The sequence below is a fragment of the Lithobates pipiens genome, unplaced genomic scaffold (genome assembly GCF_037356315.1).
Source record: "Lithobates pipiens isolate NorthernLeopardFrog02 unplaced genomic scaffold, aLitPip1_a1.2 Scaffold_3, whole genome shotgun sequence".
NCBI lineage: Eukaryota > Metazoa > Chordata > Amphibia > Anura > Ranidae > Lithobates > Lithobates pipiens.
The window spans coordinates 255,483,292-255,496,325 of NW_027507790.1; the positions used below are offsets into that span (position 1 = coordinate 255,483,292).

Below are 13,034 nucleotides of genomic sequence, written 5' to 3' on the forward strand. Positions count from 1 at the left end.
CACTCACCGGCTTGAGGAGTGAGTCAGTCAGTGACCCGGGTACCCCCTCCGTCCCCCGAACCCGGCGGCCTCTCACATCGCCCAGCTGCCAGTCAATCTCCTCTCTAGCTCCGCCGAGATGTCATCACCGCACTGCCGCTCCACTGCGTCACTTCCGCCGCAGAGGGAAACGGGCGGGGACGACGCGCGCCGCGACCAATGGGAACGGAGCGCGGGGGGCGGGGCGGAGGACCGAACAACCACAGAGAGCGAGCCTGGGAAAGGGGAGGGGGTGGAGCGACTTACATCTCTATGGTGGCAGACGTCCCCTGCGCCATATTGGAGGTGGCATAGTAACCGGAGGTGGGGAGTCCAGGTGAGTGAAGGGACTGTCAGGATGGATGGTAAGGGGGGAAGGTGGGGGAGACCACCTCCTGCAACACCCAGGACTGTAAATATAGCAGTTGCCAATCAGCTGCTTTCTTTGATGCTTAACTTGCTGGTATGGGTAACAGCTGCAGTCTTCCTAGATCATGGCTGGTGCAGTGAGGGTCACACTCGTATAAAATTACAATATGAAGTCTGGGTTTGGTTGGTCTCAAGAGAAGAATAATAAATCTATACAAAAAAATCCCTCTGGATTAGTTCTCTCCATTCCAAACAGTCCTCACCTGCTTCTGTCCTGTATGTCCTGACACAGGACCTTCCCATCTGCTTTACAAACTCTTTTTTTTTTATGCCGTAGGTAGCTGTGGCTTTATGGTACAAGTAAAGGCGGAGTGTTTGAATGGCGTAATGGAAATTCATAACTCTTCTCAGGTTTTCTTTGCCCTCTCTGTCCCCCATTTAGTGATATTTTCCTTCACTTCCTGTCCTATGAGCCAAAACAGGAAGTGAGAGGAAATCCCTCCAAAGTGGGGGAGGAATCTCTGGCTGGTTGTTACCAGAACTTCATCCCAAAGAGTCCTTACCTGCTTCTGTCCTCTATGTACTGACACAGGACCTTCCCATCGGCTTTACAAACTTATTTTTTTTAACCAGAACTAGTGTCTTTCTCCACCCCCCCCCCCATTGGAATATTTTTCCTCTGTTCCTGTTCTGGGGACAACCCAAAATGTGAGATTTTCTTTTACTGTTGGCAGGACAGGGCACAGACAACAATAAAATCCCTCTCCACTCCATCCAAAACCTAAAAAAAGAAAAAAAAAAAAGTTTTTTTGGGTCATGCATAAATTCGATCATATGATCAGAGGCCTCTGTGTCCCCATTAGGGAGATTTCACTTCCTGTCCCATAAGCCAAAACAGGAAGTGAGAGGAAATCCCTCTATAGCGGGGGGGGGGGGCGGCGGCATCTCTGGTTGTTGCCAGAACTAGTGTCCCCCCCTACCATGGGAAGATTTGTCCTCTGTTCCGGGGACAACCCAAAATGTGGGATTTTCTTTTACTGTTAGCAGGGCAGGGCACAGACAACAATAAAATGTAATCATATGATCACCGCACAATTTTATTCTCTAGGGTGTTAGAACCCCCAAACTAGCCTAAGGCTAGTCCTTTAAGTGGTTACATTTTTTTTTTAAATTGAGAATATATATATATGTGTGTGTGTAAGTAAGCCTTACCTATAGGCACAGCAAATGTCTCCTAAACGTGCACCATTTAGGAGATTTTTACTGTATTTGCAGTCAGTGACATCATCGGCGCATGCACTCTGAAAGAATGGCCACCCGTGACATCACGCAGCTTCAGCCAGTCACAGAGCTTGAGTCTGCGGACCAGGTTGGAAGACGGGTGAAGATGGAAGCGGCCTCCAGCGGTTACAACACAACGATGGAGTGCTTTGGTTGCAGGTAAGTTGCACATAATGTGCTAGTATACGATGCATACTAGCACATTATGATTTTACTTTGCAGGTCAGAAAAAAAGAAACACAGCGGTTTACTTCCTCTTTAACTAGTTGAAGGCCAGGCGGCGTGCCTCTTGTGGCAGGCGGGCATCACATGACGTTCTCCCATTTAAACAGTTAATGCGCCTGATCGTCTGTGCGCATCCCTGTTCCTTCGGTGGTGGCGTGTCACGGAGACACCGCTCGCCACCGAGGGCGGTGAACAGCCATTGGGTATGGGTGTTTGCCACGTGATTGGCTGTGATGAAGTCAAGGGTGATCAAAGATAGTTCCACCCCCACTATGCACGGCACGGCGCAAGCGCGTACACGTCTGTGGCGACGGTGGTAAACAGCCATTGGCCCGGCTGTTTACCCACATGATCGGCTGTGATCCTTTCACAGCTGATTACTAAATGTAAACAAACAAACAAACCACAGTAACGAGATGTTACCGGGTTCTCCTCCTCACACATCGATCATGTGTGAGAAGGAGGTTGCGGTAACATCTCGTTACCACCTACAGTGTACACCAATCACACTGACTGCCCCCCCCCCAATAAAGAGTACCTGTCATTCACAGTCCATCAGAGTGCCTGTCGCAGTCCATCGGAGTACCCGAGTGCCTGTCGCAGTCCATCGGAGTACCCGAGTACCTGTTACCAGGCCATCAGAGTACCCAAGTACCTATTTGCAGCCCATGCTTCATAGAATATATGTTGGGGTGTTTGCTTTCCAAAATGGGGTCATTTTGTGGGTAATTCCGTTGTCCTGGTGGTCCAGGACCTTCAAAAGTGTGATGGATAGGAATGAAATGAGATGTGTCATTTATGCTCCTAGCTCGCCTGAAGGTACTACTTCAATGTTCGGCCTCTTTATGTGGCCAGGCTGTGTAAAAAGTGTCACACATGTGGTGTAGATATACTCTGGAAGAGTAGCAGAATGTATTTTAGGGTGTAATTTTTGCTATATACATGCTATGTGTTAGAAATATATTATAAATTGACAATTTTGGGTTAAAAAAAAAAATGCGTTTTCATTTTTTTCCCACACTTTCCAAAAACTTCTGAAAAAAAATGAACCGTTCAAAAGACTCATTATGCCTCACAGATTATACGTTGGGGTGTTTGCTTTCCAAAATGGGGTAATTTTATGGGAAATTCCATTGTCCTGGTGCTCCAGGGCCTTCAAAACTGTAATAGGTGGTTGAGAAATGAGATGCGTCATTTTTGCTCGTAGAACGTCTGAAGGTACTACATCAATGTTGGTCCTCTGTGTGTGGCCAGGCTGTGTAAAAGTCTCACACATGTATTCAGGAGGAGTAGCAGAATGTATTTTGGGGTGTAATTTGTTGTCTGCATATGCTGTGTGTGAGAAATAACCTGATATGACAATTTGGTAAAAAAATAAACAAAAACTTAATTTTGCAAAGAATTGTGGGAAAAAATGGCAACTTAACCACTTCCCGACCAGCGCACGACGATGTACGTCGACAGAATGGCACGGGCAGGCATATTGGCTTACAGGTACGTCCAATATTCAATGCCGCCCTGCCATCGGGAGCGCGCCGCCGGCTGTGCTGGCCGCCGCTCCCGTGCTGGTCGGGACCCCCGTGAGTCCGGTCGCGGGACCCGCGGACTCGATTGCCGCGGGCATCCCCGCGATCGTCTCACGGAGCGGCCGAATGGAGGAAAGAGTAAACAGCATTTCTCCATTCTGCCTAGCAACTAGTGACGCTGATCTCTGCTCCATGTGATTGGAGCAGAGATCAGTGTTCACTAAATGAAAGCCCAACCCCCCGACAGTTAGTAACACACCCCTAGGAACACTTAACCCCTACACTGCCACCCACTGGTTAACCCCTTCACTGCCAGTGTCATTTACACAGGAATCACTGCATTTATATAGCAGTGATTACTGTATAAATGACAATGGTCCCAAAAATGTGTCAAAAATGTCCGATGGGTCCCCCACAATGTCGCAGTCACAATAAAAATCGCTGATCGCCGCCATTACTAGTAAAAAAAAAAATCATAAAAAATTATTAATAAAAATGCTATAAAACTATCCCTATTTTGTAAACGCTATAACTTTTGCGCAAACCAATCAATAATCGCTTTTTGCGATTTTTTTTTTATTTTTTTACCAAAAATATGTAGAAGAATACGTATCGGCCTAAACTGAGGGAAAAAATGTTTTTTTATATATTTTTGGGGGATATTTATTATAACAAAAAGTTAAAAATAATGCGTTTTTTTCAGAATTGTCGCTCTATTTTTCTTTATAGCGCAAAAAATAAAAACCGCAGGGGTGATCCAATACCACCAAAAGAAAGCTCTATTTATGGGGAAAAAAGGACGTCAATTTTGTTTGGGAGCCACATCACACGACCGCGCAATTGTCAATTAAAGCGACGCAGTGCCGAATCGCAAATAGTGGTCTGGTCTTTGACCAGCAAATTGGTCCGGTCTGAAAGTGGTTAAAAAAAACTCACCATGCTACTTACTTAATACCTTGGAATGTCTACTTTTTAAAAAGGGGTCATTTGGGGGGTATTTGTACTTTCCTGGCTTGTTAGTGTCGCCATAGTTTATAGACTCTATAACTTTCACAAAGACCAAATAATATACACTAATCTGGGTTATTTTTAGCAAAGATATGTAGCAGTATAAATTTTGGCCAAAATTTATGAAGAAAAATTGCTAATTAGTAAAATTTTATGACAGAAACAAAGAAAAAGGCATTTTTTTTTTCATAAAATTTGTTTCATAAAAATTGCACAAAAAATTAAAATAAAACACTAGTGATTAAATACTACTAAAGCCCCATACACACTATCAGTTTTTCTGCTGAGTTTTTCCTTCAGATTTACCAAAACCATGTAGTAAAAGGGCCTGCCTGATTGCATACAAATTGAAATTCCTATCAGGCAGGCCCTTCTACTACATGGTTTTGGTAAATCTGAAGGAAAAAGTCAGCAGAAAATCTGATAGTGTGTGTGGGGCTTAAAAGAAAGCTCTATTTGTGTGGAAAAAAGGACGCAAGTTTCATATGGGTACAGTGTTGCATGACTGAGTAATTGTCATTCAAACTGTGAGAGCGCTGAAAGCTGAAATTTGGTCTGGTCAGGAAGGGGGTGTAAGTGCACTGTATTGAGGTGGTTAAATGAACGTGAATTTACTGTCAACCATTATCGGTACTTTTAGCAAAAGAAAAGCTTAGGAAAAATGCATCCCTTTTAAATTCTATGTATGTCTTCACATTGCTGCGTTGCGCTTCCTTTGTGATGTTAAAAATCTTGCTTGCTGCATTTTTGGTCAATTAAAAAGAAAAAAACTCACATCCCTGTTGAAATGCAATGTAAATGCAGCAAGAACGCATTAGTAAGGCACCTGTGTTAAATTTTTAATGCAGTTTTTGAGTCGCATGACCTATAAAAAAAAAACACACCATAAGTGCAGTAAAATGGTGAAAAATGTCTTCTCAGCAAAATGCCGATAACACCATTATCAGCCGATATTTTGGCTTCCTAAAATTTGGTGCATCTCCAATAAATATCCCTCTTTGCTACATTCAAAGCTTGAAAAAAAAAATGCCTTTGGCTATACTTTAACACACGATCAGCGCAGAGGATCACTTCCCCCTGCTTTGCTGCTCTATATTGCTATTGGGAGCAAAGTGAAATACCTGACACTTCCCAGAAAGGAGGAGCATGCTATTCACTCCCCTTGTGCCCAATAGAGATGCCAATCAGTGCCCATCATTAATGCCTGTCAGTGCCTCCACGTCAATGCTGTCCATCAGTGTGACCTTTTAGTGCCCATCAGTGTCGCCTATCAGTGCCACCTATCAATGCCGCATATTAGTGTAAATCATCAGTCCCCATCAGTGCTGCCTTATCAGTGCCCATCAGTGAAGGAGAAAACATACTTATTTCCAACATTTTATAACCAAAACTTTTTTTTTTTTTTTTTCAAAAGTTTCATTTTTTTTTTTTTTTTGTTTAGCAGAAAATAAAGACCTCAGTGGTGATCAAATACCACCAAAAGAAAGCTCCATCTGTGGGAACATTGTCATTTAAAGTGGGAGTAAACCCGCAGATGTGTGTTTTTTTTTTTTTTGTTTTTTTTTTTTTTTTCTACCTGCAAAGGAAAAGGCATAATAGCTCATTATGAAATACTTACCTTGGAACGAGCCCCCGACATCTGGTCCGATCCACGCCGAGGGAGCTGACATGCTCCCTCGGCGTCTCTTCCGGGTATCGCGGCTCCGGCGCTGTGAGTGGCCGGAGCTGCAATATCGTCACTCCCGCGCATGCGCGCGGGAGATTTCTTCCCGGCAGTGTCCGTAGTCTGCCGGGCTTTCAACCGGGAATCCCCTGTGCGCATGCGCCGCTGCAGTCAGAGGCGCATTGCGAGGGGATTATCTCCTAAACCGTACAGGTTTAGGAGATATTTTTTTTTACCTACAGGTAAGCCTTATTATAGGCTTTCCTGTAGGTAAAAGTCCCAAAAAAGGCTATACAACCACTTTAAAGGCGACACCTAAAAGTTGGCCTGGGCAGGAAGAAGAAAAAGTGGCCAGTATTAACGTGCTATATTTTCTAAATAAATTGCATTTGAAAGGCCACTGTGCAAATACAGTGTGACTTTTTAAATATTGAAATGATCGCCATTTTATTCTCTAGGGTCTCTGCTAAATATATAAATAATGTTTAGGGGTTCTAAAGCCCTGTACACACGATCGGAAAGTCCCATGTGAGCTTTTGGTCGGAAAATGCGACAAATGGCGGAAATTCCAGCAGCAAAAGATGGCAAGCAGGTTTTCTATTTTTTTCCGATCGGAAATTCTGATCGTCTGTAGCAATTCCTACGCATGCTCAGAAACAATTTGACGCATGCTCGGAAAGCATTGAACTTCATTTTCTCGGCTTGTCGTAGTGTTGTACGTCACCGTGTTCTTGACGGTCGAAAGTTCAGAGAACTTTTGTGTGACCGTGTGTATGCAAGCCAAGCTTGAGCGGAATTCCTTCAGAAAAACCATCCTAGATTTTTCCGACAAAAACTCTGATTATGTGTACGGGTCATAAGTAATTTACTTTCAAAAAAAGGAAAATGATTTTAAAGCGGGGGTTTCCGTCCAAAAAATAAAAATTAAAAGCCAGCAGCTACACATACTGCAGCTGCTGGCTTTTAACAATAGGACACTTGCCTGTCCTGGAGTCCAGCGATGTTGGCACCACAGCTGATGTTTCCATCAGCTGTCGGGTGCTGCCGCCGCCATAGCGGGTAAGGGAAACTGGCAGTGTGGCCTTATGGCTTCACACTGGGTAACCTACTGTGCATGAGCGAGGCCCTGCTCCTCTCTCCTGCTGGCCCAGCGACAGGGGGAGGAGGAGGGAGCCCCGCGGTGACGTTATGGGCCACGGGGTGGACTTCCGGAAGTGGGAACGGGATACCTTTTGAAGACTGGTATCCTGTCCCCTCTCCACCCCGAAATATGTGGCAGAGGGGGAGAGGAGACAAATGAGCGGAAGTTCCACTTTTGGGTGGAACTCAACTTTAACATAATTAACAAAAAGTTCCCGAAAAGGTCAATAAGTGGTTACAGAACTGAACAGGACTCGTGTAAAGCACTGCTTCCTTCTGCTTCATTGTAAGACTGCGTGATGTTTTACAGACTCCATTTACTGTAATCCATAATGACGTTTTATCCCCTTCTGTCCTCCAGGATTTCACCTGTTTTGGAGATCTTCCAGTTGCGAGAAGAAATTTCTTATTTGGAAAAGGTTCAGAAAGAGAACGTGAGTCTCGGCTCCTGATGGCTGTGTCTCTAATAAGCAGAGGCCTCAGGACTGGAGGACAGTGCTCCTGGTCCATTCGTAAAGTTGCCTTCGCCAGAATATCCCATATATCGCGGGAACGACAAACTGTGGGAAAACCGCAGACGTCCAATGTGGCGGGCGGAGGCAGAACCTTCCAGACCACAGGTAATGGGATGTGGTAATGGAGAAATCGTATAACGTTCTTTTTACCCATATAAAACACACCATCACTAGGGTGCTTGGTGTATTGGGGGTGTGATGCGTTGGAATTATAATATTTACTTTTTTTTTTTTTTTTTGTCCTCTTCGTGATGAATGTAAATGTACAATACATATGTGTAAAGTGCTGTGTAAATCGACAGTGCTGCATGCATTCATTTTATTTATTATTTTATTACAGGTACTTACCTGTAATAAAATAATAAATAAAACGAATGCCTGAACACATTTTTGCAACTTCGACATGTTACTAAAACTGTACATATCATTGCAATTACTTTGTGTATTTAGGTGGATGATACTTTTTTTTGGGGTGGTAAATGAAAATAGATATCTCTTGATGTGTGTTGAGTGTGGGGTTTTTTTAATTTTTTTTTTTTATTATGATTATCAAAGGAAAACTGCCATAAAATGGTTAAAAAAATAAAAAATAAAAATGTACCTGCTGTCTGCCCAGCCACAGTACCTTTTGTTGTGCCATAGGCAGGCAGGATCACATATATATATATATATATATATATATATATATATATATATATATATATATATATATATATATATATATATATATATATATATATATATGTATATATGTGCGTCATCCTGCCTCTTCCAGGTTAGGGGTGAGAAGCGTGCCGCTCCCACGATAGACGCAGCAGATTGTGGCTCCCGATACGCGGCCACTTTGAGTGTCCGGGGGATACAATCACAATGTCAACAAAGCTGTTATGAATACATTTCATTCATAACAGCTGTAATTCCTATAGTGATGCTGTGATTCACCCACAGCTATCACATGGTACTTGGGCCAATCGTAGCACCCTGTAACCATGAGATAGCTGTGGGCCAATCACAGCACACAATAGTAAATCACAGCACACAATAGTAAATCACAGCACACAATAGTAAATCACAGCACACAATAGTAAATCACAGCTGGCATGAGTGCAACCCATGCATGACACTTCAAATCATTGCTCTTACAGTGATCATCACTGTAAATTGAAAAGCTTTAAAGGTAAGAATTCTTTCAAAAATAATATATATATTTTAAGAGTTTATTTTTATCAATTTACAAAATGCAAAGTAGGTGAACAGAAGAGAATTCCAAATCAAATCAATATTTGGTATGACTGCCTTTTGGCTTCAATCCAGCATCAGTTCTTATACTTGCACACTTTGTATATTTGCACAAAGTCAAGGATTTTGTAGCTTTAGAGTCAGTTGTATGATTAACCAGTTGTACCAAGCGGGTGCTAATTATCAGCAATTTCATATGTTGGTTGAAACAGTCAGTAACTAAAATGGAAACGGCTGTGTAAGAGGGTTAAAACTGGGTGAGGAAAAGCCAAACTCTGCTTCTAAAGCTGGCCATACACCTATAGATTATCTACAGATTTTCTATGGTTTAATTTGGAAAAAGTGCAACAGATTTCTCAATGTTCGCTAAACTGTGTAGATGGAGGAATCTCCCACTTTTTCCACCAAACCATAGAAAATCTGCAGGTAATCTATAGGTGTATGGCACACTTTAGGTGAGGTTATGGAAGACCGTTTCAGGTTACAGGTCATACACCATGGCAAGACTTAGCACAGCAACAAGGCACAAGGTAGGTATTCTGCATCAGCAAGGTCTCTCCCAGGAAAACATTTCAAATCAGACTGTTTCAAGATGTGCTGTTCAAGTTCTTTTGAAGAAGCACGAAGAAACGGGCAATGTTGAGGATCGTAGACGCAGTGGTCGGCCAGGGAAACTTAATGCAGCAGATGAAAGACACATCGTGCTTACTTCCCTTCAACTTCAGAAGATGTCCAGCAGTGCCATCAGCACAGAACTGGCAGAAACCAGTGGGACCCAGGTACACCCATCTACTGTCCGGAGAAGTCTGGCCAGCAGTGGTCTTCATGAAAGAATATGGCCAAAAAGCCATACCTCCAACATTAAAATAAATCTAAGCAACTCAACTATGCACTAAAAAGCAGAAAAGCGTCAGCAGGTGCGTCTGGACTGATGAGTCCAAATGGGAAATATTTGGCTGTAGCAGGAGGCAGTTTGTTGGCGAAGGGCTGGAGAGCGTTACGGCACAGTTTGGGGCTGCATTTCAGCAAATGGAGTTGGAGATTTGTTCAGGATCAATAGTGCCCTCAATGCTGAGAAATACAGGCAGATACTTATCATCATCCATTCCATCAGGGAGGTGTGTGATTTGGTCCCAAATTTATTCTGCAGCAGGACAACGACCCCAAACATACATCCAATGTCATTAACCACTACAATACAGGGCACTTTCGCCCCCTTCCTTCCCAGCCCAATTTTCAGATTTCAGCATTCTCGCAATTTCAATGACAATTGCGCGGTCATGCTACACTGTACCCAAATTAAATTGTTATCATTTTGTTTGCACAAATAGAGCTTTATTTTGGTGTTCTTTATTAACGACTCCATTTTTTATTTTTTGTGATATAAGCGAAAAAAGAGAGGAAATTTGGAAAATTTTCTTCTTTCTATTTTAAAAAAATCCAATAAAATCAAATTTTGTCATAAATTTAAGCCAAAATGTATTCTGCTACATGTCTTTGCTAAAAAAAAATTTGGTTAAGTGTATAATAATTGGTTTGTGTAATCATGGACATATGTGTACAGATAATCATTGGGAAACGTGATTTTAGTGGGACATATGTGGGGGTCATGTTTTTATTATTTGGGGACATCTGTGGGGACATTGTGTTTATACTGTGTTGTGTGTTTTACACTAGACTGGTGATCAGTGAGTAAAAAGCTGTAAAAAACAGCTCATACTCGCTGATCATCAGCCGGCTGCAGCGTTCTGCTCTCCTCTCCTCAGCAATGACTTCCGTGTGAGGAGAGGAGGAGCCGATTGCCTAGCAACCGGCTGTTTGTTTACATCACATGACGGCCGTGATTGGACACGGCCGTCATGTGATCAGGAGGGCCAATCACAGAGCCCTCCTGCCGATCCAAGATGTGCCGTGTCCGGGTGACACGGGCGCATCGGAATTGCGGCGCTGCGCGGGCACGCGATCCCCCTACTTCTGATGGACGTTCAGGAACGTCTACTCAGAAGTAGACAGCTCCCACCCGGCCGTATATGTATATTGGCCGGGTGGGAAGTAGTTAAGAACTATCTTCAGTGTAAAGAAGAATAAGGCGTCCTGGAAGTGATGGATTGGTCCTCACAGAGCCCTGATCTCAACATCATGGAGCATGTCTGGGATAAGGAGACAGAAGGAGTTGAGGCAGCCTACTTTCACAGAATATCTGTGGTTAGTTCTCCAAGATCTTTGGAACAACCTACCTGCCGTGTTCCTTAACCACTTCAATACTGGCATACTGGGCACCCCCTTCCTGGCCAGGACAATTTCCAGCTGTCACATTTGAATTGACAATTGCGCGGTCATGCAACGCTGTACCCATATGACATTTTTACTTTTTTTTTTTTTTTTTTTTCTTTTTGAACGCAAATAGAGATTTCCTTTGGTGGTATTTAATCACCACTGGCTTTTAAAATTTTTACTAAATAGACAAAAAAAGATGAAATTTTTTGAAAAGAAAACATGTTTTTCTTAATCTCTGTTTATATAATTTTGCAAATATTCTTTCTTCTTAAATTTTAGGCTAACTGTATTCTACTAATTTTTTTTTGGGTGAAAATAACCCACATCAATGTATGTTATGTAGTCTGTAGGAAAGTTATAGATGCCACAGACTATGGTGTAAGTAATTGTGTGTGTGTGTGTATGTATGTATGTGAGATATATATCTCACATACATACACACACACGCGCACACACACACGCACACACATCTATATCTCCATCCATAATAAAGAGGGTCACTTATCCAGCGCTTTGATGTAAAGATTCAATGTTCCAAAATTAAAATCAGTTAGCAGCTACTATAATAATAAAAACTTAATAAAACATGAGCCACAGAGTCCAAACAAATAGTCCCTCCGGCAAAGCAGCGCTTCTTATTGTATAACATTAAATGCCGCCTACACACATCCGGACTTTGCGACGGACTAGGTCCGGCGGTCTTCCCTACTGAGTTCAGGCGGACTTTCCGAATGAACGGACTTGAACTCATAGAATCACACCAAAGTCCGACGGATTCGAACGTGATGACGTATGACGGGACTAGAATAAGGAAGTTCATAGCCAGTAGCCAATAGCTGCCATAGCGTCGTTTTTGTCCGTCGTACTAGCATACAGACAAATTGATTTCTCGATAGCAACTGGGTCCAGCGGAGTTCCGGCCGAAAAATTTGAAACATGTTCTATTTCTAAAGTCCGTCAGATTTTTGGACAGCAAAGGTCCAATGGAGCCCACACACGATAGAATTGTCCGATGGATTTGTTCCGTCGAACCTTTGCTGCCGAAAAGTCGCGTCGTGTGTACGGGCGAAAGAGTCTATTCTGAAATGTTCCCAAGACAAAACAAAGAGAGACCCTATTAGGAGGTGCTTAAACAGCAGTTTGTGTTTGGAAATCATCAGATGTATGAGGATTTTTCACCTTCACTCACCAGATTCATATCAGATTATAGCCTTTTGGATAGGTTATGCCCATGTGATCACTAGCTGGAAGCCTTCTGCCCAGGCTATCCCAAAAAGAATTACCAAAGATTGGTTTGCACTCTGATCCTTGTGATTTACTCCTGCTCCATATCCATAATCATTCCAGTAGGCTCGGACATCAGGAAGGAAACAATCTTCATAGTGTGAATCCATATAAAACTTATTCCATAAAAGAACCTCCCTTAACCCTATGCAATTACAAACAAAATATAAAAGAATCACATTCTATGTAAACATGTTTTATTATGCTGTGTGTGTGTGTGTATGTGTGTATGTATATGTATGTGTGTGTGTATATGTGTATATGTGTGTGTGTATATATATATATATAATTATTAATTGTTATTTTTTTAATTTCCTTTTTTACGATTTTTTTTTTTCTTTAACACACTGTGATCAGAGCAATACATTGTTACTATAGTAACACTGTACTACTCTGGGGAAGTGATCAGGATCGCTTTTCTAAGCAACCATTTTCAAATGAATGAAAACCTCAGTGGGAACGTGACTTGGCAACTGACATAGCATTAAA

The 13,034-nt window shown here is 42.5% G+C and overlaps 2 protein-coding genes across 5 annotated transcripts in view; one reads left to right on the forward strand and one right to left on the reverse strand.

The window, feature by feature from the left end:
* ARK2N (arkadia (RNF111) N-terminal like PKA signaling regulator 2N) overlaps nt 1-173 on the reverse strand; it is a 130,054-nt gene extending 129,881 nt beyond the window's left edge. For all 4 annotated transcript variants that reach the window (XM_077463067.1, XM_077463065.1, XM_077463066.1 and 1 more), the window contains exon 1: nt 8-173. The gene's annotated coding sequence lies outside the window, so the exon portion shown is untranslated. The remainder of the gene's footprint in view (nt 1-7) is intronic.
* Nucleotides 174-304: 131 nt separating this feature from the next.
* Nucleotides 305-13,034, forward strand: part of FDX2 (ferredoxin 2) — a 37,156-nt gene continuing 24,426 nt past the window's right edge. Inside the window, exons 1-2 of the mRNA XM_077463069.1 lie at nt 305-355; nt 7,592-7,850. Coding sequence (XP_077319195.1) covers nt 7,682-7,850 — 169 coding nt within the window. The 5' untranslated portion in view covers nt 305-355; nt 7,592-7,681. The remainder of the gene's footprint in view (nt 356-7,591; nt 7,851-13,034) is intronic.